The 22,958-nt window shown below is 46.6% G+C and overlaps 2 protein-coding genes across 2 annotated transcripts in view; one reads left to right on the forward strand and one right to left on the reverse strand.

The window, feature by feature from the left end:
- Positions 1 to 297: 297 nt before the first annotated feature.
- LOC104691270 lies at positions 298 to 4,945 on the forward strand (the record flags this gene model as incomplete). Its single annotated transcript, XM_010402707.4, has 4 exons — positions 298 to 701; positions 3,227 to 3,351; positions 3,773 to 3,902; positions 4,159 to 4,945. Coding segments are annotated over 4 exons (780 nt in total), but the record flags the coding sequence as incomplete, so codon positions are not given.
- Positions 4,946 to 7,899: 2,954 nt separating this feature from the next.
- Positions 7,900 to 22,958, reverse strand: part of LOC104691271 (rho GTPase-activating protein 20-like) — a 30,701-nt gene continuing 15,642 nt past the window's right edge. The window contains exons 3-15 of the mRNA XM_039572134.1: positions 21,476 to 21,646; positions 20,809 to 20,958; positions 20,252 to 20,293; positions 19,437 to 19,521; positions 18,485 to 18,562; positions 18,236 to 18,302; positions 16,774 to 16,962; positions 15,865 to 16,040; positions 15,174 to 15,335; positions 13,969 to 14,078; positions 12,851 to 13,040; positions 12,135 to 12,252; positions 7,900 to 11,597 (exon numbers count right to left, since the gene is read on the reverse strand). Of these exons, the coding sequence (XP_039428068.1) occupies positions 9,859 to 11,597; positions 12,135 to 12,252; positions 12,851 to 13,040; positions 13,969 to 14,078; positions 15,174 to 15,335; positions 15,865 to 16,040; positions 16,774 to 16,962; positions 18,236 to 18,302; positions 18,485 to 18,562; positions 19,437 to 19,521; positions 20,252 to 20,293; positions 20,809 to 20,958; positions 21,476 to 21,646 (3,277 nt within the window). The 3' untranslated portion in view covers positions 7,900 to 9,858. The remainder of the gene's footprint in view (positions 11,598 to 12,134; positions 12,253 to 12,850; positions 13,041 to 13,968; positions 14,079 to 15,173; positions 15,336 to 15,864; positions 16,041 to 16,773; positions 16,963 to 18,235; positions 18,303 to 18,484; positions 18,563 to 19,436; positions 19,522 to 20,251; positions 20,294 to 20,808; positions 20,959 to 21,475; positions 21,647 to 22,958) is intronic.

A 22,958-nucleotide genomic window follows, 5' to 3' on the forward strand; every position in this document is an offset into this window, starting at 1 on the left:
TTGTCAGGAACAGAATTCTTGTGTCCTGCTTTCACCCTATTGTGTAGGAACCGGTGTGCCCCTCTCTCCTCAAGGCAGCGGTCATCAGCACTCCTGCCTGTCTGTTCTTCCAGCCTTCAACTTGCAACTCCTTGTATGATTAGACATTACAATGAATATTTTTTCTGAAATTGGATTTAGTTCTGGCTCCTAAGGGAAGTCTGTAAGAACAAAGTGAGCATTGCTTGGAAACTGGCATGTGGAGGTGATGCTTCTTCGCATGTTACTGTGCTTCAACCAGTTCAACCCTGATTGGCTGGACTGCAGCAAGACCCAGGCACAATCCCTTTGTCCATCTTTCCTTCCTGCTTCCCCTCCCTCCTCCCTCCCTCCGCCCCCAGGGAGGCTGTCCTACTCTTTTCTTTTTTTTTTTTTTTCTTTCCTTCCCCTTCCATCCTCCCCAGCTGTACTTTTAAGTCCCTAATCAAGCTGTCCTTGCACCAAAGGACAGCTCAGGAGACACGGAGTGGGGCCCACAGCAGTAGGATGGCTCACAGCATCTTGGGGCTCATGCGGCCCTTGTGGAGTGGACTGAACGTGAGCAAAATTCGCCTCATTTACCTCTGTGGTGTCACTGAGCAGCACCACAGCCCAGCAAAGTGGTGGTCAGAAAGAGGCTTCAGCTCCACGAATGGGTTCCAGGATGCCCCTGGGGAATCAAGGTGAGTCACATGCTACCTTGCTGCATCCGAAGGGACGGGCATGCGCCTCTGCCTTGCCCCGTCACAGGGAGAGGAAAGATGCCAGTGTAGCCATGGCGTGGGAGGAATGTGGTGCCAGGACCCAGCCTGAGAGGTGCTGCTTCCTGTCCCTGGAGCTGTGGGGACCTCTCAGAGGTGCTAGTCCCTGCCTCCAGACCTGTGGGGGCCACAGCTAGTGGCTGGGAACCAGCTTGCGAAGGTGACAAAGAGGCCCAAGTGTCCTTTGGCCCATTTCCACTGCAGGAACTACTGCAGGCTCCCTGCCAGCCTTTCCTCTCTCTACTTTAGGGATAGTTCAGGAAAAGATAGTAAAATAAATGCAATTTGTAGATCTCCTAGACTGGTATGATCCGGGCCAGACTGTAATCTGCTAGGCATTGAGAGAGAGATCCAACCAACATCACATAAAATACAATAAACCATTTTGCCATCTGATCTTAGAGAAAAGTCATAGTGATAATCCTGCTTGGTGGGATTTATGAAGACTCATTATCAATGGGATTTCTTCCTAATTGGTTTGTTGCTTGTGAAGTTATCTCTGGCCGTACTTGTAGGCATCTTGCTGGTTTGTATGGCCTTGGAAAGTATCTTTTAGGGAAAACATTGACAGGGGGAAGAACTACTTTCTTGAAACCTCCTTCACTATTTTCGTGTATCACGAAAGGTTTGAGATTTTATTTTTTAAAAGGGAATAATCAGTTGGTATACACTGAATTTGCAGTGTTGAGTTTATCACATCCTGGTAAGATCTTTCCAAAGCTTTAACCATGTATCCTGTGACAGTAATGCCATTGTAAAATAGTTCAGCCTAAATGAAGCAAAATTTAGTCCAACCAATTTTGGTGGGTTTTTTTTAAATCCTGGTTCAAAATTACTTAAAAAAACGTGAAAGGAATTTTTTCATCATTTTGAAAACACCAACAAAAGAATTCAAAAGTAAATAAAATAAAAAGCTGAAGACTTTGTTTCCAGCTTTGGGTACCCACAAGCAGGTGTCTTTCAGAAGAGACTTAAGCCTGGGACTGATTTGAGGGATATAAAGACAAAGAGACCAGTATGCAAGTCAGTCTGTTACTGGACTGAACAGTGAAAACAGGGAGTCATCAGACTGAGTTTATGCACCCAACAGAGGCACCAATACTGGCAACACAGCCAAATACCTTAAATATTCCCTTCAGCCAGCAAAGAGGGGAAGCTCCTTGAAGGTGCTCTCTGCATTGTGGTCACAAGTGCTTGGCATCATCCCTGCTCTTGAGAAGAGTGAACTCTGCACCCAGGCTTATCCAGAGTCATGCAGGGTGTCTCACGATAGCATCTGTCCTTCCTTTTACCTAACTGGATACTCTGTGTGCTGTCCCTGGCTGCAACTTGGCTGCCTTGGGGCCCGTGTAACTGGCAGCAACAGCCAAAGCAAGGTTGGAACTCAGAGGAACTGTAGGGAACTAGATTTGTGGGAGGTTGGTGCAGAGATTCTCCTGCAACTATGTTGGCTGAAGCTCTGTGTGCCTCGAGGATAACAGGAATTAAGTTTTCTGTCGATAAATATGCAGATGTCTTTGGGGATTTTTTGATCCAGCAGTCTCTGCAGACAGTCAGCTCTCATTATTTGAGAGCTATATGACAGTCTCAGAATATACTGTCTTGGTGAGAAATTCTGAACACTGCTGTCAGGGTAGCAGCCTTCTCCAGACTGGTGTGAGAGCCTGGTCAGGAGGAGATGAAATGGATGCTGTTTCCCTCTCATTTGTAGGTTCCCTTTCTGCAAGTTATCATTAAGAGAAGCTGATGGCCATGTTCCTAACTCTTGGCCAGATTAAATGTTGCAGGCTGTCAAAGTAACTAGTAATTTTTCCTGAACATGGATCACATCAACTCAGAGGATGTTACTCATCCCTGTAGCTCTGTAAGCTGGGGCTGAGCATGTCTTGCCACAAGAAGGCTCCCTGTGATGGAGGTAAGGAAAGGAGTGGGCACTTCATGGAAGAAAAAGCAGCAGAAAAGGAATAATCATCAAGTAATCCCTGTGGGAAGGGAAGGGGAAACAAAACATGAATGACAACAGCCCTTCTAGCAGGATTAGCATCTGATCCTGAGCACTTTGCTTGTTACTGCATCACTCTACCCAGGATTAACATCCCAGGCCTGGGACTTGAAAATGCTCTGCCTGCCTACACGTGCTCCCTCTGCCAGCCAGCCCAAGCAGAGGCAGCACGTGCAGAGCACCAGCACTTGTTTGTGCACAGATAGACATTTATTCTGAGGGCTGTTTGATGAAGTGGGAAATATTTTGGGGCAACTGAGATTTGTCTGCCACTGAGAATTGATAATTTGAATTTTTTCTGATGTGCATGGTGTAATCCTTTGAGAAAGTGTTTGCGTGCACATTTCCTCTACATACCATGTCTCTAGCACTCAGCCAAAAGACTTCAATCGTGGATGTGCAGAAAAGGGTGGACTCCTCTGATTTTTGCAAATTTGTCTTGCAGCTCTGAGGATCAGGTGACCGTGCATTTTATAAATCGGGATGGAGAGCGACTTACGACCACAGCCAAAGAAGGGGAGAGTTTGCTGGAAGTGGTAGTCAATCAAAACTTGGCCATTGATGGGTTTGGTAGGTGTTCCAGAAGGATATGTACATGTGCTGTTAGGACCAATGGGTTTTTAGGAATAGTGCAACAGTACATATGCCACTGTGTTTTGCCAAGACCATAAACAAGCTTCTCTTCCCCACCGGCTGTTTGCTGGGTGGCTCACCATGCTGAGATGGCAGTGTAACCTCACACAGTCACCACTGGCATTCCAGCAGCCTCTGTCAATGCATTTGGCTGGATAGAGCTGATGTAAAAATTTTAAAACTGACTGTAATTCTCCCAGAGAAGAGGCAGGCTGGAAACATCTGTTGTGTTTCCTAGCATCTCTTTTGATGTGCTGCAGATCTGTTAAAGGGCGTTTCCTCACACTGTTCCTAAAGATGGTCTCTCTCGCCCCCTTATTTTTCCTGATTTGCTGTCATTCCCTTGTTTCTCCACCAGGTGCGTGTGAAGGGACATTAGCCTGCTCTACCTGTCACCTCATCTTCGACAGGGACACCTTCCAAAAGCTTGATGCCATCTCAGATGAAGAGCTAGACATGCTGGACTTGGCATACGGGCTCACTGACACGTAAGCCTCCCTGCTGATGGCAGTAGATCCTCAAGCCTCTGAGGCAGATTCTCACTATGTGGCACCTATTTCCAAGGGAATGGAGCTTGTTCTGTGTTATAGTTGTGCCTTGAGAGCTGCCTTCCTTTGAGGCACAGGAGATGTTTAACAGGAGCTTTAGTGAAAACCCATCCTGGACCAGACATCCCAGTGTGGGTGGGGAACTTCTCCCTTTACTTTGGGAACAGAGGAGCCTCACTTCATGTTTTCTTCTCAGATCGCGCCTTGGCTGCCAGGTGTGCATTAAGAAGTCGATGGATGGTCTGACAGTGCGGGTCCCCATGGATGTGTCGGACATGAGGAGGCAGCTGGAGGTTGGAAAGCAAAGCAAACAGTAACTGGAAACGGTTGCTGCACAGCTTACACCCACAGTTAGCGTGGCAGGGTATTCAGCTTTTGGTTGACACTATTGCTTTTTGTGGCTGGCTTGCAGTAGACCAATAGAGGTCTGATTCAGTATAAAAGGCGTGTTTGGCAAATCTCTTATTTAAACAAGGCACAATGCTTAATAGGGTCTTTGGTATGTATTTTAAGTGCCTAAATGCTCTGCTAAATGCAACTGGATTAAAGTGTGTGGCTTTATATTTCCCTGGGTGGGTGTCAGTAAACATCTCTGCTGTATGTGACTCTCTTTCTCCTTTGAAATTTAAGAATTCTGCTATTCTGAGTAACTGCTGAGAATTTTGCAAGGCTTGGCTCTTTAAAAATGGAGCAGACTTTTCCCAATTTGGGAAGCTTAAGAAGAGATTGCTGTTTGCAAGTCAGTGTACTGATGGGCTTGATGATGTAGGTGACTTGAGTTTGGTCAGCAAGAGCATACTGAGGACATTTGTGTGCTGACAGTTCCTGTAAGCAGGAACCACTTCAATGAACTTGAGATGTTATGGGTTCCTGAATTGTTCTGTGCCAGGAGCAGCCACTATCTCCAAAGGTTAAATTTTCTTACTGCTGTACTATCACACATGTCAAATAAAATTGTAATAATGAGGCTTTTAGACCTACAAGATGCACTATTGTGGTACCATGAGCCTGGCTGGAATAGAATGAGTTGGCCGGAAATCTGGTTGGCCGCATTAAGCGCAGCACTGCCAGCTGATCAAAGGAGGTGATTGTCCTGCTGTACTCAGCACTGGTGGGGCCTCACCTGGAATACTGCATGTAGTTTTGGGCACTGAATATAAAAAAGACATTTTTTTGTTAGAGTTTGTTTGTCCAGAGCAGGACCATGAGGACGATGAAAGGTCTGGAGGGGAAGTCTTACAAGGAGCACTGAGGTCACTTGGTTTGTTGAGCCTGGAGGAGGCTGAGGTCAGACCTCATTGTGCTCCTCAACATCTTCACGAGGGGAAGTGGAGGGGCAGGTACCAATCTCTTCACTCTCATGACCAGTGATGGGACTCAAGGAAACAGCATAAAGCTGAGTCAGGGGAGGTTTAAGTTAGATGTCAGGAAACGGTTCTTCACCCAGAGGGTGGTTGGGCACTGGAACAGGCTCCCTAGGGCAGTGGTCACAGCACCCACCCTGACTGAGTTCAAAAATGGTTTGGACAATACTCCCGGGCACATTATGGCATTTTTGGTATGTCCTGCAGAGGGCCAGGAGTTGGACTCGATGATCCTGATGAGTCCCTTCCAATTCAGCGTATTCTATGACTCTACGATTCTGTGATTGACGAAATCTCGGAGTAACCTCGGGGCCTGGGCCGCGGGGCTGCTGTGCGGCGCTGCGGCGCCAGGGGGCACTGGCGGGGCGGGGGCGGCTGCGAGGAGGAGGAGGAGGAGGAGGAGGAGGAGGAGGAGGAGGAGGAGGAGGAGGAGGAGGGCGCGGTGGCGGCGGGGCTGCTGCGCTGTGCCCGTCCCTCCTTCCTCTCGCGCTGGCCGGTGGCTGGGCCTGTCTCGGGAAGCCACGACTGCCGTCTGTGTCTGATGGTCTCTGGGCACCTCCATGCCTTCCTACTGCTGGCACCACCCCTGCCCCTCCCGGCATGGCCTGGTGTCCCTGTGGGCTCAGGCACAGGTGATGAGTGACACCGTGAATCCCCGCAGTAGGCCTTGTCTTCCTCTCTGATCCTTCATGCAAAAATCGATACAAATTTTTATCCATGTCAGAATTTTATTCTTAGCAGAGGGGTACCTGCAGGAAGGGTTTCCTGGCATGGGCCAGAACCATGTGCTGTAAGAGGTGAAGGCAGCAGGGTGGATTTTTTTCAGGGCCCCAGCCTTGTTTGGGGACCACGGATGTGGTGATGTACTAGGGCTTCAGGCTTGTGACTGGCATGTCACAGGGTAGCCCTTTGCTTTGTCATACATCAGAAAAGTCTTCCAGGCTGTGCCTGTTTCTCCCAAATCCCTTCTCCTACAACTTGTCCCAGGTTTACTGTGAAAAAGCAAAGAGAATAAATATGGATTAAATGAAAGCAGTTAAGCCACCACCTTCAGTAGCACTTCAAGTCTCTCCCCTTCCTGATGCTGCCACTTGCAAAGGTGATCTAGAGCTTTGCAGTCCCACTCCTCGGTCCCCACCTTGTTGTGAGCTTGAAGCTGGACCCCAGGCTGCTGCTGGAAGATCTCAGCTCTCTGCACACATCCTGGCAGGATGGCAAGGGAGGGAGCAGCTTCTGGCTCAGAAGGGTTGAATGACTGCTGTTTTCCTCTTCAGAGTGTAGGTGACCTCTGAAGAAAGAGTTTCTAGGACAAGCTGTTACTATTGAAATGCAGAGAGTCAAAGTAGCCTGTGCTACTCTTTGGTGGGGCTGTCTGTCCCATTGAAGGTGCCATGGGATAATGGAGAGCCCTCTGCACAAGGGAGCTAGCTACCTGCAAAGGATGAGGGAGAATATGTCTTAGAAGATTGCCTTTCCTGACTGTTGAATCATCAGAAATAGAACTGAAAAGGTTAAAGTAAACTACAGCTGCCTCGGGCTCTTCTGTTATGTTTCTGTCAGCCTGCAGGATAAGGAAAGAAATCATATATCCTGAGCAGAAATAAGATGAGGCTGAACTGCGTGAGTAATTTCTCTTCAAGGCAAGTGACCTGGACTTGTTTGGCCTTGGTCTGTACTGGGAGCAGGCCCTGAAGGCGCCTCACTTCCTGTGTGGTGACCGTGTAACACGACTTCCGAGAGCCTGCACCCGATGGGGCAGTGAGTGGGGCTTTCAGTATGTGACAGGCCAACGTGGTCTAAATGGTCTGCAAAAGGGCAGAGAAAGAAGGGAAACCTATTTGTGTCTCAGGGCTGTACATTAAGGGAAAATGTGGCCTTTCTGGAGCAGAAAGCCAACCAAGTGTCTTTGTATTTATTTCTTGTTATGAGCAAGCTGGGGGCTGTGGAACATTTTCAAGACTGGTCTCTGAGTTGCATTATTGCCTAGCTCATGGAAAAGGAGTGCTGTAAATTTCCAAGCCCAGAACCCTGGTTTGTACTATGTTTTGCAGGGTTTTGTTTTGTTTTAAATAAAGGAAAATGCTTAATACAGAGCTGGGTTAGAGCAGCTACCCAGGGAACTGTGCTCAGGCAGCCTAAGATGAGGCAAGGAAAACTGTGTGTTTTTTCCTGCCTCTCCCAGTGTTTCTATAAACTAATCTCTAAGTTTCTTGTGTTCCTTTTAGGTGATGCAAATTGTGAGCTCTTACTCTGCATTTGGTTCAGGTCCCCTTTGTTTGACCTGAGCCCAGCCACTGAATTTACAATCTGTTAGCATGTTTAGAATACAGAATAATCTCTTTTCCAAGAACAGGCAGACTTTTCTTACAATATTTAGTGCTGTTTCACCTTGAAAAGACAGGAGTAAGGCCTAGACTGAGGTGCTGGCAGAAGGCTTCTTGGCAGTATGGCCAACCTGGCAGACCTGGGCTGGGAGGTGAGTGTGTTTTACAGCAGTTCAGTGCAAATGGTACCATCCTGACACAGGGGCGAGGGGAGCAAGAGCAAGGAGAGAAAAGGTGACAACACCACAATGACAACTTGTGTGTCTTTTATTAAAACAGTTACAACTGGAAAAAAAGACTGTGGATGCCTTGTTGCTGTTCTTGTGTGAGGAAGATTATAGTGGTGGTGGAGTTGTGTTAAGATTATATACACCTTTCATTATACAAGGGCCACAAAGGTGACCTGGGACAGATTGTGCCACATCTGAGAGTTAAACACCCTTCATCTAACAAAACAAACTGTATACACCTTGGAAAGTGGGCTCTAGGCTTCCCCCCTTTTCCCTTGCCCTAGTATTTGATAATGTGAATTTGGAGTACTGGGCCAGGTTTCTGTCACTGACTCTCAGAGGCACCTGGCAGATGAGTGGAGGATCTGACATTAGATAACTTTACACAGGTGGCTTTCCCCTCTGTGCAAGGACTGAACCATGGCAGCTGTCATGCAGCTCCAACTCTGGCTATTTTCAGACACTCAGCAGCTTGCAGGGGTACTTACTCCACAAGCACTACCTTTCAGTCATTAGGATTCATGTATTTCTCTTCTCCACCAGTTCACTGTTCACTGAGTAAAAGGATTGTCTCTCTGACAGATACCACCATAGAAAACTCTCACGTAACTTTCAAATGAACCATCCCAAACCTTTTAACCTTTGAGACTTTTCCTACTCTTTTCTTAAAACAACCTGTTAAACTAATGTGGTGCTCTCAGCATCTTTTTAGAGCTCAGCTGGCAGTGTTACAACCCTCTAACAAGTCCCACTAAGTCTGTGGCACTTCTGAGCATGGTTTTGAATGGAATCATAGGGATGCTCCAGGAGTCCACTAGCTGCATCTCTTTGGTCCTTATCAGCAGCCTGCTTAGCGCATCCCTGCCTGGAATTTCCCAAAACTCAATTCTGCTGGAGCGCACTGGGCCACATTCTCTGCTGAGTGGGAACTCAATGTTTCTCTGAGCCAGCATCTGTGATGAAGCCTGGACAGTTTCACTGTATGGACTGACAGCTTTCTGGCCAGATGTGACTTTGCTTCAGCATCTACTGCACATCATTCCTGACAACTTCCACAACTCCTTGACCTCATGCTAAAACCAAGCCCTGCTCAAGTCCCTCTCAGCATGACTAGGAATTTGATTAGTTGCCTCATCCACACTGCCTCTAGAAAGGGGCATCAGCATTGACAGAATATTGTCAACTTTCACTAGGACTGAAACTCCTAGCTACTGAGCTACTCCCAGAGGACACTGAAGAACATTCATAGCCCTGTCAAAGTGACAGTACTAAAATCCTTTATAGTAACTGTGTCTCTGTCAAATGCTAACTTTGGGGAAGGTACGAGAAAGAAACAATCACTGCAAAATTAATTCCAGAAAAAAGCAATCTTGGGTTTAAAATGTTACATATGCTGTCTGTCAGTGAATGCTGGACTTTGGACTCTGGGCTCCAGCTGCTGATTTTGGAACCCAGCCTCAACAAGTAACAGATGTGGACTGTGAGCTAGATCACAACAGACAAAACAGATGAGCAGAGTGAAGCAGCAGTGATTTCTGGAATGGAGGTGAAGGATTTTCCTTTGGATGAATGGTGGTGATGAACAGTGAATAATGGTGGGTTTTGTGCAAGTGTAAAGATTTTTAACTAATTCTTAAGGAGCAGTAGCTGCCCCAGTTGTCCAGTCATCCACACACATCAGCAGCTGACTGGAGAAAATAAAGCAACATTTCTCTTTTCCTGCTATAAAAAAAAATGGAGTCAGGCCCTATACAGGTCAGCTAATTCATGGACAGGGAGAGTCTGGTGGTATTCAGTCCACTACACACCCAGCCAGTGTGGTCTCTGCCATCAGAAAAGGGCAAAAAGAAAACACAGCCCCTCCCCCCCCCCCCCAATGAGTATTGAGCCCCATCATTACATACACATCCTGATCATATATTACAGAATATTTTCTGTTGCACATACACAAATATTTAGTTTCTCCATCTCCATCACCTTAAACAAATGTCTCTTCTGCAAACACTGCTGTGTCATGCTCCTCTGCAGTCACCTCTGCCAGAGGCTGGCTCCTGAGCCACTCCACCCTGCTCCGGAGGAGTTCCTTCTCCACTGCTTCCACCTCTGCTGGGGGACAGGGCTCGGTTTCATCGTGCTTGAAATACTCCTTGATGGTGTTTCGGATGGAGTCAGGGAGGATGATGCGGATGGTGTGGCTGAATGTGTCAAAGCCCTTGCTCTGGGGTGGCGCCTGCGCCATTTCCACTGGTTGTCTCTCCAGCTCCTTGGGAGCAGAGGCACTTTGGGGGCTTTCTCTGTGCTCGGCCTGCAGGGATGGGACTGTTGGTTTATGGTGGTAGCGCCTGGAGATGGACTGCAGGACAAGGGGGGTGTTCTGCCCATAGAAAACTGTCTGGGGGATGTGGACTCTCACAGTCTGCAAGCTCTTGGACAGGCTCTGCTCACTGCTGCTGCTGGGTGGGTCTCTGCTGCTGGTGTTTGTCACAGATCTCTCCTCTTCTCCCACTTGAGACCCCCAAGAGCTTTCTTTATTTGGGGCCACATAAAAAGTTATCTTGGTGCGCTTCAGGCTTTCCTGGCTCAGAGGGCAGTCATCAATGCCTTTGATTTCTATGTTCTTCACTGTCTTCTCCCTGTGCTGCTGGTGGCTGACCTGTGGGGATGTCTCGCTGGATGGGCTGGCAGCTGGGAACTCAGGGTGTTGTTCAAACTCTTTGGTACAATCCTGGCTCCTGAGCCCTGGGCCAGGGCACCCTGAACAACTCAGCTGTCTCTCCTCTTCTTCCCAGTCAATGTCAGTGAATGGACTTCCCATGGCAGCTGTGCTCACACATGGAAAACTTTTCTGCTCTCCAGAGCAATGACTGTTCTCTCCAGCCTTGGGTTCATCCTTCTGAAAACTGTCCAGATTGCACAGATGTAAAGGCACAGGAGATGTGAAGGATTTGTGCCACTCCTTTTGGGACCTTTTGGTAGCCGTGGGAGACACAGCATGAAGCCTAGCAGAAGTGCCAAACATGAATGGCAGGGATGAGACATCTGTGGGACTAATTGCTGATGACTCTGAGCAGTAGGAGAAAGCACTGTCTAAGGAGCTGAGTGAGGAGGCAGAAGGGGAGGTGGTGGTAGAGGACAGGCTGGAGAAGCTGGACCTGTTGGACAGGCTGGACTTCTGAAGGCTGAGCTGCTTCACCCTGGAGGTGGTCTGAGGTGATTGCCACAAGTTCTGCCTGGCCATATTAACCCCAGGGCTTAGGCCTTCATCAATCAGCTTCTGGCTCTCCATCTGCAGCTGCCTGAGCCTGTGGATGTAGTCTGTGTGGCTGCTCATGATGGTGGCATCGCAGCTGGACTGGCGGGCCACTGGCTCATGGCTCTGTGCAGGCAGCTGGGAGCTGAGGCAGACGCTGGGCTCTGAGGAGCACCGGTCCCTGGCTGGGCTGAGCGAGCGTATGGAACCGAGGGAACAGAAGGAGCCATCCTCCTCCAGGAGCTCATAGCTGTCTGCACTGGCATTGGTCCGGGCTTTGCTTTGGTAGCAGGCTGTGATCTCACTGAACAAGTCCCAGTCTTCCTGATCCTCATCAAGTAACAAGCTGCTGGGTGGTTCAAACATGGCATCTGTTTCAGATTCCAGGTGGTGCTTTGGCCCTACTGGATCACAAATGGAAAACTCCAGCTCATCAGAGGAATCATCATGCTGAGCCAAACCTATGTCTGGGGCAGAGGACACAAATTAATTCGTTGCCATATATAAAGTACCTCACAACTAAAACAGGGAAATTATATCAAGCCCATGGGAAAACAAAGATGATCCATTATTCTCACAGGCAATAATAAAAAAATTCTGGCTGGCTTGATGACCTAAGTTTTCACCACTGGCCTGTATTCACAGGATAGATAACAGAGACAACTCTCCATACAAACCATGTGGTTTAGCTTTACAGAACTAACCTGGAAAATAAAAAGACTGCTGGGACATGGCAGTGCTATGGCTACACGAAATTCTTGCAATGGCTAGAGTAGGTTTAACAGCAGCCACAGAGAAAGACAGCAGTCCCTGGGGACACACTGGAGGTTCTGCACCTCAGCCTTCTGCTTTGCTATCTCTTCCTGCCTATGCTTGAAAACACAACTGGTTTTCAGTGCTTTTCCTTAGAAGAAACATGAAGGTAAAGCAAACTCTTTTGTCTGAGGACTTTACCTATTAAAAGATTTTAAATATTTCTGGAAGATTTGCTACCACCAACTTACCCAGAGATTCTGCTGAGTTTTTGGACTTCTTTTTGTCAGGTCTTTGGAACAAGGAAGCAATATCACCCCCAAAAATCTCTCCCGAGTTTTCAATCAGAAACTGCACTAACAAGGCCACCTGGCAAAGACAGGAATTCACAGATTCAGTTTCATGAAAGTAGAGCCAGCCATTTACAGCAAGTAAAATCATACCCAGATTGTTCTCATTTTCTTTCAAAGGTGTAATTTCCTCAAGAAGCTGTTATTAATGTGGTAGTGCATCTGTATGAACACCTGAGGCAAGAATATGAACTATGTGAACTGGTACTGTGAGCCAGGTATAGCACATTCTACAATTTTCCTCACTATTGCTTACACCTCAGAAGCTACAAGCAAGCCTTCCTCCTTTCTGGTGCACTGTCATGCTCATTGCTTACTTTGTCCCAGCTGAGGTGGCAGTGTCCAACTTCAACTGCTCCAATTTTCTTGTGCTTGCTTGACCATATAGGCAGTTCATCTGGTAAAGCAACCACCACTTCCCTGTTCACCCTGGACAGTCTGAGGAGCTAAACCCCTCCCGGCATGGGCACAGCTGCACAGGGGAAAGGATGGGGCCTGGATGCCACTCAGCCAGCACTGTCACTGGCCCTATGCCTTCCTTAGACAACAAAAGGCAGTGCCCATAAAAAGCAGTGAAAGGGGCACACAGAGGTGAGGCCAAACCTATGGAAGATTACCTTCTTTGTGGACCGGCTCTCCTCTTCAGGCCCAGTGGGACTTGGTAGCCACAGCATATTGGGTGCTATGCAAAGAGCCAGGTTAAAGGCATTCATCTGATTCACTCCGGAATTCTGCTCAATATGATGGAGGACTCCAAAGAGGTGTCTGAGTAAGATGAGGTTGGCCTCTGGAAGCTGGTTGACTAGACTATTCAGGGGGTGGGAACAAAGGAAAACAGTGCTGTTCACAAACATCTGCTCTTTGAATACCAGAAGTTACATTCCAAAGCTTTGCTCCCTTCTGCCCCTTTGTACCCAGCCTGAGACATCCCCATTTGATAATAAGGTGAGTCTGTGTCACTCCCCTCTACCAACTCATGTGAGAGCCACAACTCTGCATCCATATTGCCCACCTGCTCTGGTCACAGAGCTAGAGGGACAAAGGACTTGGGTTCAGAGCACATGGGAGGGAACCCACAATGCCTTGAAAAAACAGGGACTGCCCAGAGGAGACAGGAGACAGCTCCAGGCCAGCAGCGTGCCAGACCACGCCACTGCCGTGTCCTGTGCTATGGAGACCATGGAGAAAGAAGGCCCAGGCTAAACGGTAAGGTTCAAAAACTGAGCTGAGCTGTGGTTGAATATACTGGATATCCAACAGGAGGCTGATAAACTGTTCTTGCTCGTGGCAGCAGTTTCAAGGCAGTAAAGCTGTTTTCAAGGTCCTGGTCACCACCTTGACAGGGCTGTTTCTTCTAACTGCCAATATGATGATCAGCCTCATTTTGTGCACATAAGAATAAAGTTACTGTCATTGAAGATCTAATTCTGCTACCATTGATGCACTCCTGGTGGCTGAATTACTGTGCTTTTTCAGTTTACTTGTTCTGGTAATTTGAACTAATCATCAGAAAAGAATTTTTTAATGACTTTTCTGGGGTCAGAAATGTTAATGATGTTCAAAACAGACCCTTGAAAAGAAAATTTTCTGATCAGTGACAATGGCAATCAGCAATAGCTCCTCCACTGTGGCCTGGAGCATTTCCAGTAATCTCCCAGAAAACGAAGGCTATTCTTAGCGTCATATGCTCCCCCTTTTCCCACCAAAAGAAACTTTAACAAAGTCTTTTACAAACCTTTTTATAGCTTCAATCTTATGTGCCCGATTTTCTGTGTCCACAGCTTCCATCCACAGTCCGTGCATGTCTGAGGATAGAACACTGTCAGGTATATTTCGGAGAAAATCCTGAATTAAATATATATATGTAGAGCAGTCTGGTCAGTTTTGAATTCCTGGTTTCAGTTTCACAATGCATATAGTCACTGTTTATTCATATAAAACACAAGATAAAACAAGACATGACACAAACATGTTTATTCTCCCCTGCCACGCCCACCAAGCTGTCCTCCTCAGACTCTTCCATGGCAGCACTGCAGGATGAACAGGCAGTCCTGTTTTGCCCCTTCTCCAGAGTAGGACTGACCTCCACTCCAGCAGAGGACTCAGCCCTGAGGCTCCGCACAGATCTCTCTGAAACATTTCTCAGCTAGGAGGACTGCTGGTTTTTCTCAGGGGACCATTCAACAACTCAATGTATGTCTTGTGTTGGAAAGTGCCTGAATATCAGGCCAGCAAGAACAAGGGGATGTTTTTTGGATACTTTGGTGCCTAAATTATTCTGACCAGATTTAATTGCCAGTGCAAAATACAGGCTTTTCCTTACTGAAACATGGGGCTTATCACAAGCTTCATCCCCCACCCACAACCCCTCTGCTTGGATTTAGCATCTGCTTTCCTTTGTGCCTGCTGGTTGATCAGAGGGTGAAGGCTTGGGGTCCAGAGAGCACAGGTCAGCTCCTTTGACCTGTTTTTGGGGGTTGCAGAGCATCTGCACTCAAATGGTACGAGTCCTCCCAAACCTTCTGCAGCCTCTTCTCTGCATTCAGAAATGACAGAGAACATCTGTGCTGCTGCCACCAAAGGGTTTTATGCATATGTCAGTGCAGCATCTCTCAGGTTATTTGGCACTGTACAGACATCATGGCTATCTTACAGGTGGACATCACTGTATTTCCTGCTGGAGGTGGCTTGGTACAGGGAGGTGCCAAAGGAAGCCCCATCCTGAGGGGCTGCACATGTCTGCATGTGAAAACCAGCATCACTGTGTTGGGCAGATACCTCTGTGTACAAAGACACCCCAAGCCATCAGGTGAAAACATTCCTTGCTGGAAAATGCTTTCTGTTCCCCTGAAATCCCTCTCTACCCATAAAGACTCATTGCTTCCTTAAAGAAGGAAGGTACCATTAGCCCAGACAGCTGAGTTACTTGGCCAAACATACCGTGATGACTGCTGCAGCCACAAAGACTGACTCTCCATCTACCTGAACATCATCTCCAGAGTTCAGCTTCTCTTTCAATTCCTTGCAAGTCTTGGCATTGGCAGAACGTCTGAAAATGCCCCTAGTAGAAGGACCTTCATGGTACAAGAGGAGCAGCATATCCTAGGAGAAAACCCAGTTGTACTTAAGAGCCTAACACTTTACCCTCTTGTTTGTGTATATTATACATCATGTCTTGTAATGTAATTAGCATAAGACCAAGTCAGTAACGGGAAGAAAACAATACAAGAGATTTATCCTGATCTAATCAGGGACAAGAACCTGACAGCCAAGTTGCAGATACAGTTCATGTGGACATGCTTATCCTGTGACAAGTGTGAGCCCAGGGGACTCTTGCAGTGAGTGAGGTCTAGGCTATGTAGCATGGCAGGATCCACTGACATCACCCTTGTCAGCTGGAGATGACCTGGTTGGAGACACCCATTGAAACAGGACAGACATCTGTGAATGAAGTGATAGGGATTACCCAGGAGAGGGTTGTTCCCAACCTTGTTACTGAGCTGAATCTGAATCACAAGTAAACAATGGTCCTCTTCCTCATTCAGTCCTCATAAATATGGCAAGTGGCTTTAAATTTTGGGTTAAACACATCAAGTTTATGTCAAGACAAGCAGTCCAGGCTGCTGCTTACCATGATTGGCTTGGGAAGGATTCCGTCAGGACAGACAGAAGACAGGGACAGGCCGAAGAGCTTCTGTGGTGTGGTAGGGGACTGTGACGGAGGGCTGCCCGTGGGGGTGCTGGTGCTGCGGCGCAGGGCCCAGTCAATCAAGGACTTCTTCCTCTTGGTGTGTTTCTGCAGTGACTCTGAAAGAAAACACAGACTTTCATTACAGGCCTGTCTGTCCTCCTGCTGGCCAGTGAGTAATCTAGAGTGGAGGCAGAGTTCCCAGCAAAACAAGGACTTTCTACCCTCACCTGTTTATTAACTGCACTCTTAATGGGGATGGTTAGACAACATATGGCAGTGAAACCACTTGTTCATCTCTCAACCATCAGCAAAACTCTCAATCATCATTCTTCAGGGAACCTCGCTGTCTCTGCAGTGTAAGAATTTCTTCACTCTTGTGACCAGTGAAAGGACTTGAAAAAATGGCATGAAGCTGAGTCAGGGAGGTTTAGGTTAGATCTCAGGGAAAGGTTCTTCACCCAGAGGGTGGTTGAACACTGGAACAGGCTCTCCAGGGAAGTGGTCACAGCATCAAGGCTCTCTGACTTCAATAAGCGCTCAGGCAGATGGTGGGGTTTTTGGGGTGTCCTGTCCAGGGCCAGGACTCGATGATACTGATGGTTCTCTTCCAACTCAGCATTTTCTGATTCTATTACAATGACTTGCAGTTAAAGACTAATGAAAGACTGAAAGCTAAGTCTGAACATTTGCTCAGAGAAATGTCACCTCTCTGCAATCTCCTCCTCTTTACATTACATTCAGGTATGAGAGCAACTCTGGGATATGTGTGTGATGCCAGGAAGAGTTCAGCACTGCACTGGAGAGCAGTAAAGTCTCTATCTGCCTATATCACACTCCTGCAGCCCCTACCTCTCCTCAGCTGCATCAGAGCTTGGAGTCTGGGTTTCAGGACAAACTGACACTGTTTTTCCTTTGGGAGCTGAGTAAGGAAGGAAGCCTCTGTCCCATCAGCCAGGAGAGTGTTATTGTTGGTTCTTTGTTGCTGGTCAGCAGAGTCCCGGAGACAGCTCAAGGCGATGCTGAAGGGATGCTCGTGCCCTGTTGAGCAGAGTTGTGTAAAGAGCAAGCAAAGATGCAGAGCTATGCTAAAAACTCTTATTGTTATTGGAAAATTCCAGCACTGATGATCACCATGATGAACGCTTAGCATTTAACAGACAAAATTCAGTGGTTTATTTTAAACTGTTTCTTCTATTTCTGAAATCATCCCCTACAGATCTGTAGCACTCTTCTCTATTGTTATTGTCCTCAAGTCCCCCATATACACACCTACTCTCCCTCAAGCCTGAGGAGTTTCTAAAACCTAAACACAAATTGTTAAAAAATAAAGTTTACAAATAAACAGCCTGCAAAGGCATTGACGCTAGTGGGCCATGTGTTTGTGAGGTCAGTTTAGTATTGGATTAAGGTAGCAGTTCAGAAGATAACAACCCATATGCAACAAACTGGGTTTTCAATATGATGCAACGTTTTGTGTGGAAAGCAGTCTCATTATTTGTGAACTGAAATGCAATGAAAAATACGTAAGTACCAAAAAAGTAGGATAAACATGTTAGCTTCCTAACTGAAGGCTTGTAAGTCACCAATAGACCATCTAAAAATTCTGCTTCTTTCAGTTGCTGAAGTGCTTTCCTCTAGATCTAACACACTCTTGCTGAATGACTGCAGCAATTTGTTTGGTTCTGACAGAGCCCAAAGGCAAAGGGCTTGGGAAGTGCCAGGAGATGCTCTGACAGACATCAGTGGACACCTCTATCACAGACAGAAAAGATGGGATGAGGCTGCCCCTGACCTCCTGCTCTGCCTGTGAGGAGATAACTGCAAAGCTGAGCAGGACAGTATGACCAGCCTTCCAAGCCTGTAGCCCTGCAAGCTCATACCAGCAGCCAGAGGGTTTGAATCAGGCTTTGAGGCATGTCCTACCCCTGCTTCATATCTGCTGCAAAGAAGGTACTTCTTAGACCAGCCTAAAGATCTCCTATTTACTTGGAGCATCTGCTGAAAAGTGTGATGGGCTCCCACCCAGAAATGCACAGATTTGCGTGGAAAACGGAGGTAAGTGTGAAGTCTTTCAAAGATGTCACCATGCTTTGATTAAATGTGGATGCTGACACCATAAAAGCCAAGTGACATCTCAGAGCAGCTTGGTGTCACACCTCCCATCAGCAACAATGTCCCTACCATTGCTTTTTAAGTGAAGAGTGCAATGTTTGTGATGTTTCTCTGCCACACACAAAGTATCATTTATCACTTGTCCCTCTGGTGCCAGTATTAAGTACCAAAATGATGCTCAATATGGGAGGGCTCTTACCAATGAGAGGGTAAGCAGGCTCATCTTTTCCTGAGACCACCCAAAGGTGGTGTTCACTGGTCCTGCCCTGTTGGATAAGGAACAGAGAAGAGAAAAATGTTAGTTGAGAGGGGCCAGAGTGAGGGTCCATGAGGTTGCCCTCCACTCAGAGAGCAAAAGACAGCAAATCTAGGCTTGTCCACACCCACACTATCCTGTAAACCAGATGCTGCCAGCATCTTTAGCTAAGATCTGGCAACTGCCACTTACAGGGAGCCCAAGCTGTAGAAGGGTCTTCTTCATCACACTCTCTGCAGTTTCCACATTGGACACATTGACTGCAGTAGTCTAGAAAGGCAAACAGAGAAAATACAGGAAGCTAATACAAAGGTGAGAAGTTTGGTTATAGTTTCTCGTAGCTTGAAAATCTGGGGAAAATGTCACATCTCTGTCTAATGACTGCCTTTACTAAATGATGATGGTTGGATGAGCTGTATGAATTTGAACTACACCAGAAAGGATGATGGCTATACAACACAAAAGCTATTCTCCACTACTTCTTCTGTCATGGGTCTATTATACCATCCAAAGATTTCATCCAGCAGAAATCACAGGAGGCGGATGGTGCTCAAATGCTGTATTTGATCCCATCAGTGTTTGACTGATTACAGTGCCACTGTCACTCAAAAAGGTGAATATTGAACATGGTAATGCTCATCAACCATGAGTGTCCAGGGTCACTCTTTGAGGGAAGAATACCCAGGAGGCAAATGTGGCCCACCAAGCTCGGCACAAAGCCAAGAAATGTATGCTAGACTGGGACACATTCCAGTAAATTAGTTCAGGACAACACACCAGTGACTCCGTGATCAATATCCTCAACTCATAGCACTGGAAATAGGAATTGACTGGGCACTCAGCCACAAACTGTCATGAATTTTGAAGTGAAGCAAAAAGAAAAGAGAAAAGAAGTCAGAGGTGAAGAATAATCTTAAGAATTCAGTGCTCTTTGGTAAGGGTGTGGCTACCTCCTCATTTCTCAAACCCTCCAAATGGGCTTCCAGTGGGAAGGATGCGGATACCCAGATGCACACCCTCTAAATCTTTTTAGGTGGGACTTGAATTTAAAACTGGAATACCAGCACAGCCCTGCCTTCCCTTCCCTACTCCACAGACCCCTGTGTACTCCTGATCTGATGAGCAGGTTCTTTGCCTTACTTACGGAAGAACAGTTGTCATCATCCAGCACAAAGATCTGAAGGGTCAGATTCTTCAGATACTCATTTTGTTTTACCTCATTGATATGCCTGAAAGTCAAAGAAAAGGGGAAGGCATATAATTTCCCAACCAAATTTGAGAAGGACCCTAAAATTTGGATGGGACATCCTCCTTGGCACTGTAATAAATACAGATTAATTATGACATATATGAATGTAATGTTCATAGTGCAGTCACACTCTCTTACTGACTTCTTTATCCACCTGCAGCCCAAAGACTAACACTCCCCCCACATGCAGTACTTCAGTGCAGATAGATGTGTCCTGCATAGTACCTTCCAGTGTTCCCTCAGGATCACTACTGTTCTCCATAAATCAGAAGATTTCTTCCCCTCTTTGTTCCTATATAAGCACTTTTGTCTGGGTGTTAGTGGAAGCAACATACAAAACATAAAAGGAAAAAGAAAGAACTGTAGCCTCTAGATACAATGTAATAAAAATTTTAGTTCAAATCAAAAAACATCTGAAGAATCAGTAACACTTTTGACAGTTCCACAGTGATTAGCAAAGTCAACCTCCAACTCCAAAGGAAAAAGGATGCTCCAACAATATTATCTTCTGATGGACCCCTTTTTTCCCAACTGTTAACACCAATTTTGCACTCTCCCAGGGGCATCTATATTCAGGTTTCAAAGGTGGATTTTTCAAACAGTACTTAGATACTTAACATGCTGAAAATCAGAGTACAATTTGACATGCAAATTTCTCTAAGGCCTATAGAGGAACCACCCAGAAGGAGGGTGAAAGGAGGATCACTTACCACAGTAACACTGACAGCCATCGTTCCTTCACATCAGCTGAGCTGAAGACAAAAAGGGAGGCAGATCATCAAACAAGTGCTGAATGGGTAACAGCCTTCTGAAACTCTACCCAATTTCATTTATATATGGCTGTAAGTCAAAGTTGTTTCCTGCAAAGCCCTGGAACAAAAGCACAGTCCTTCCCTACTTCTGTTCTATTTCAACAAATAATAAAAATAATAGTAACAAAAAAATCCCAGCAACAAAATGGACCATGTTTCCTGTCATACTGGTGAGTGTCCAGATAAGGGACAAATCCCTTTCTGTGAAGTTGGAGTTATCTCACCTCGTTATTTTTGCAGTGACCTCTAATTGCTATTTTCTTTCTCCTAGTATTTCCTTCCCAATGTCTGCCATTCCTAGAAGCTTTTGCTGCCAGCACAGGTTACCCAGGTTTCAAGGTAAGGAAATGGAAAAGGAAATGGGCCCTTTAGCCTCAGTCATTGTTTCACTTGACACATGGGAGACCTGAGTAGCTACCGGGATGCAGAGGGAGGTCTGATGTCTGATAAGATACCTGAAGGTGACAACATAGTTGGTGATAGGCCAGCCGATGACAAATGAGTTCTCGGGACTCATCTTTTTCTCTGTCACTTCACTGAGACAGGTGCCGGTCCACACTTCACTCAGATGCACTTGCTTTTTCAGCTTCAGGCTGGAGGAGGATCTACAATGGAAATTATTAATTCCTTAGGCCAGAGACCAACATCTAGACCTCCAGAGTCTGATCATGCACCCTTCCAGTCTTGCAGTGACAGCTCTTCATCTATACGTGGCAGAAGGAGTCAGACTGACAATCAGTTTTGTCCTTCTACCTCTTGCCCTCATGATGTATCTTCAAGCAACTTAATAAGGGAAAGGGCAAAACTGATTACACAACCTTTCCCTTCAGACAAATGGAGTGAAACACTAATACCAAGAAGAATTTGTAAAAGTGGAAGAGGGAAATGCCACATTTTAGATTCACATTTCTAAAGAAGCATTGTTTTGGAGGCTGCTAGGTGCTCCACAAATAGATCAGAGTCTCATAGAATCACAGAATCTCAAAACTTGGAAGGTACCCACATGATCATTGAGTCCAACACCTGGCTCTGCACAGGACAGCCCCAGAAATCCCACCATGTACTGAGCCTAGCTTCAACAGCACATACTTGGGAAAAGGAATGAGTGGGAATTCCTCTTACTTGGACTTGGCAATGACCAGCATATCACTGAACAAAATCAGGTGTCTTTCCTGGGTCTGCAGGCCCACGGTTAGCTGTACTCGCTCGTCCAGGATGAAGGTGGAGCCTGGGCTGCTGAACACCCCACTTGGCAGCCCATTGTCTGAATGGGAGGAGGAAAGAATAGTTTCCCTGGAGGAGTAAGAAAAATCACAAGACTTTGTCAGAAGCTTTTCATAGAAGGGTTTGTGATTGGACACAGGCATCTGTTTTGGAGGAGCCTGATAGCCCCGTGCTTCTCCCAGCCCCTACTGCTCTCTATTATGACCCACATTCACCTAACTCTGCACAATTAACTTTACCAGCCTCAGACAGATGGAAAATTGCCTAAATGCCCACACCAAATCTTGTGATGTTAAGCTGCTGAAATAGTAGTTTGTGAGTAATTTCTCACTCAGGTAAAAGACTTACTTCCTGCACATGTGTGTGAGCTACAACTTGAACATGGAAAGCTCATGGCGTGGCTCAGCTGGGCGTGGGGGGCACTGCCCTTACTGCGCATGTTTTCCATCCAAACGGAACAATTTGTCAGCACAAGAGTTGCAGCATAAAGAAAATGAACTGCATGTACTCCTCTAATTCCAGACATCTGATTCTGGCTTGCCTGGCTGCCATCCAGCTTCTTTTGGGATTCATGCAGGTGCTCACCATTTCCAGAAAACCCTGAGGGTTTTTGCATGTTGACTGCAGTCAACAATGGGGACTGAACCAGACCCTCTCCCTATACTGTCCTCAGCTGGAAGAGCTCTGCCAAACGCAATCTCCTCGCTTGTACCTCAGCACCCCAACTGAGCACCTCCTGAGCACTGCTCTGGGCTCAGGTCAGCTGGCACACAACAGCTCCCACAGCCATTTCTGGGTCTCAGCACGTGGGATGTGCTGCGTGAACATGGAAGAGTTCATGTTCATGTTCACACAGTGTGTTCATGTACCTAACCCTGATTTAATTAGATTTAATTAGTGAACCTAGCCTTAGATTGACACAGAAAAAAACTCACAGAGATCCTCCTGTCTCTACACACAGACAAAAATGTGTATCTTGCTTGCAGGCAAGAATACTTGCCTTCCCTTCACCCCTCAGCAATTCTGCTCTACCCTCTACTGCTCTACTCTCTAGTCTGAGGGCACTCTACGCAAACAAAAAACCACACGAGCTGTAAGTGTAGTATTTTTGACATTGTTGGTCTTAACTCAGTTTCCACTGGCATCATAACTGAACTCATTTGATTTCACAGGAGTGAGGTTAAAACGAGCCAGTAGTTGCTTTACTAAAATCATCCCCCAGTCACAGGAACACCTGCACTCTGGCAAACAGAAATTACCTCTTTCCTCCTCACCTCTCCACAGCCACCAACAAGTGAATCCTTGGCTTATGCAGCTGTGGGGTAACAAGTGAGAAGCTAAATAACCTTCAGATATGGTATTAAAAGGTCTCCATGTCTAT

This window comes from Corvus cornix, chromosome 4A (genome assembly GCF_000738735.6).
Source record: "Corvus cornix cornix isolate S_Up_H32 chromosome 4A, ASM73873v5, whole genome shotgun sequence".
Taxonomy (NCBI): domain Eukaryota; kingdom Metazoa; phylum Chordata; class Aves; order Passeriformes; family Corvidae; genus Corvus; species Corvus cornix.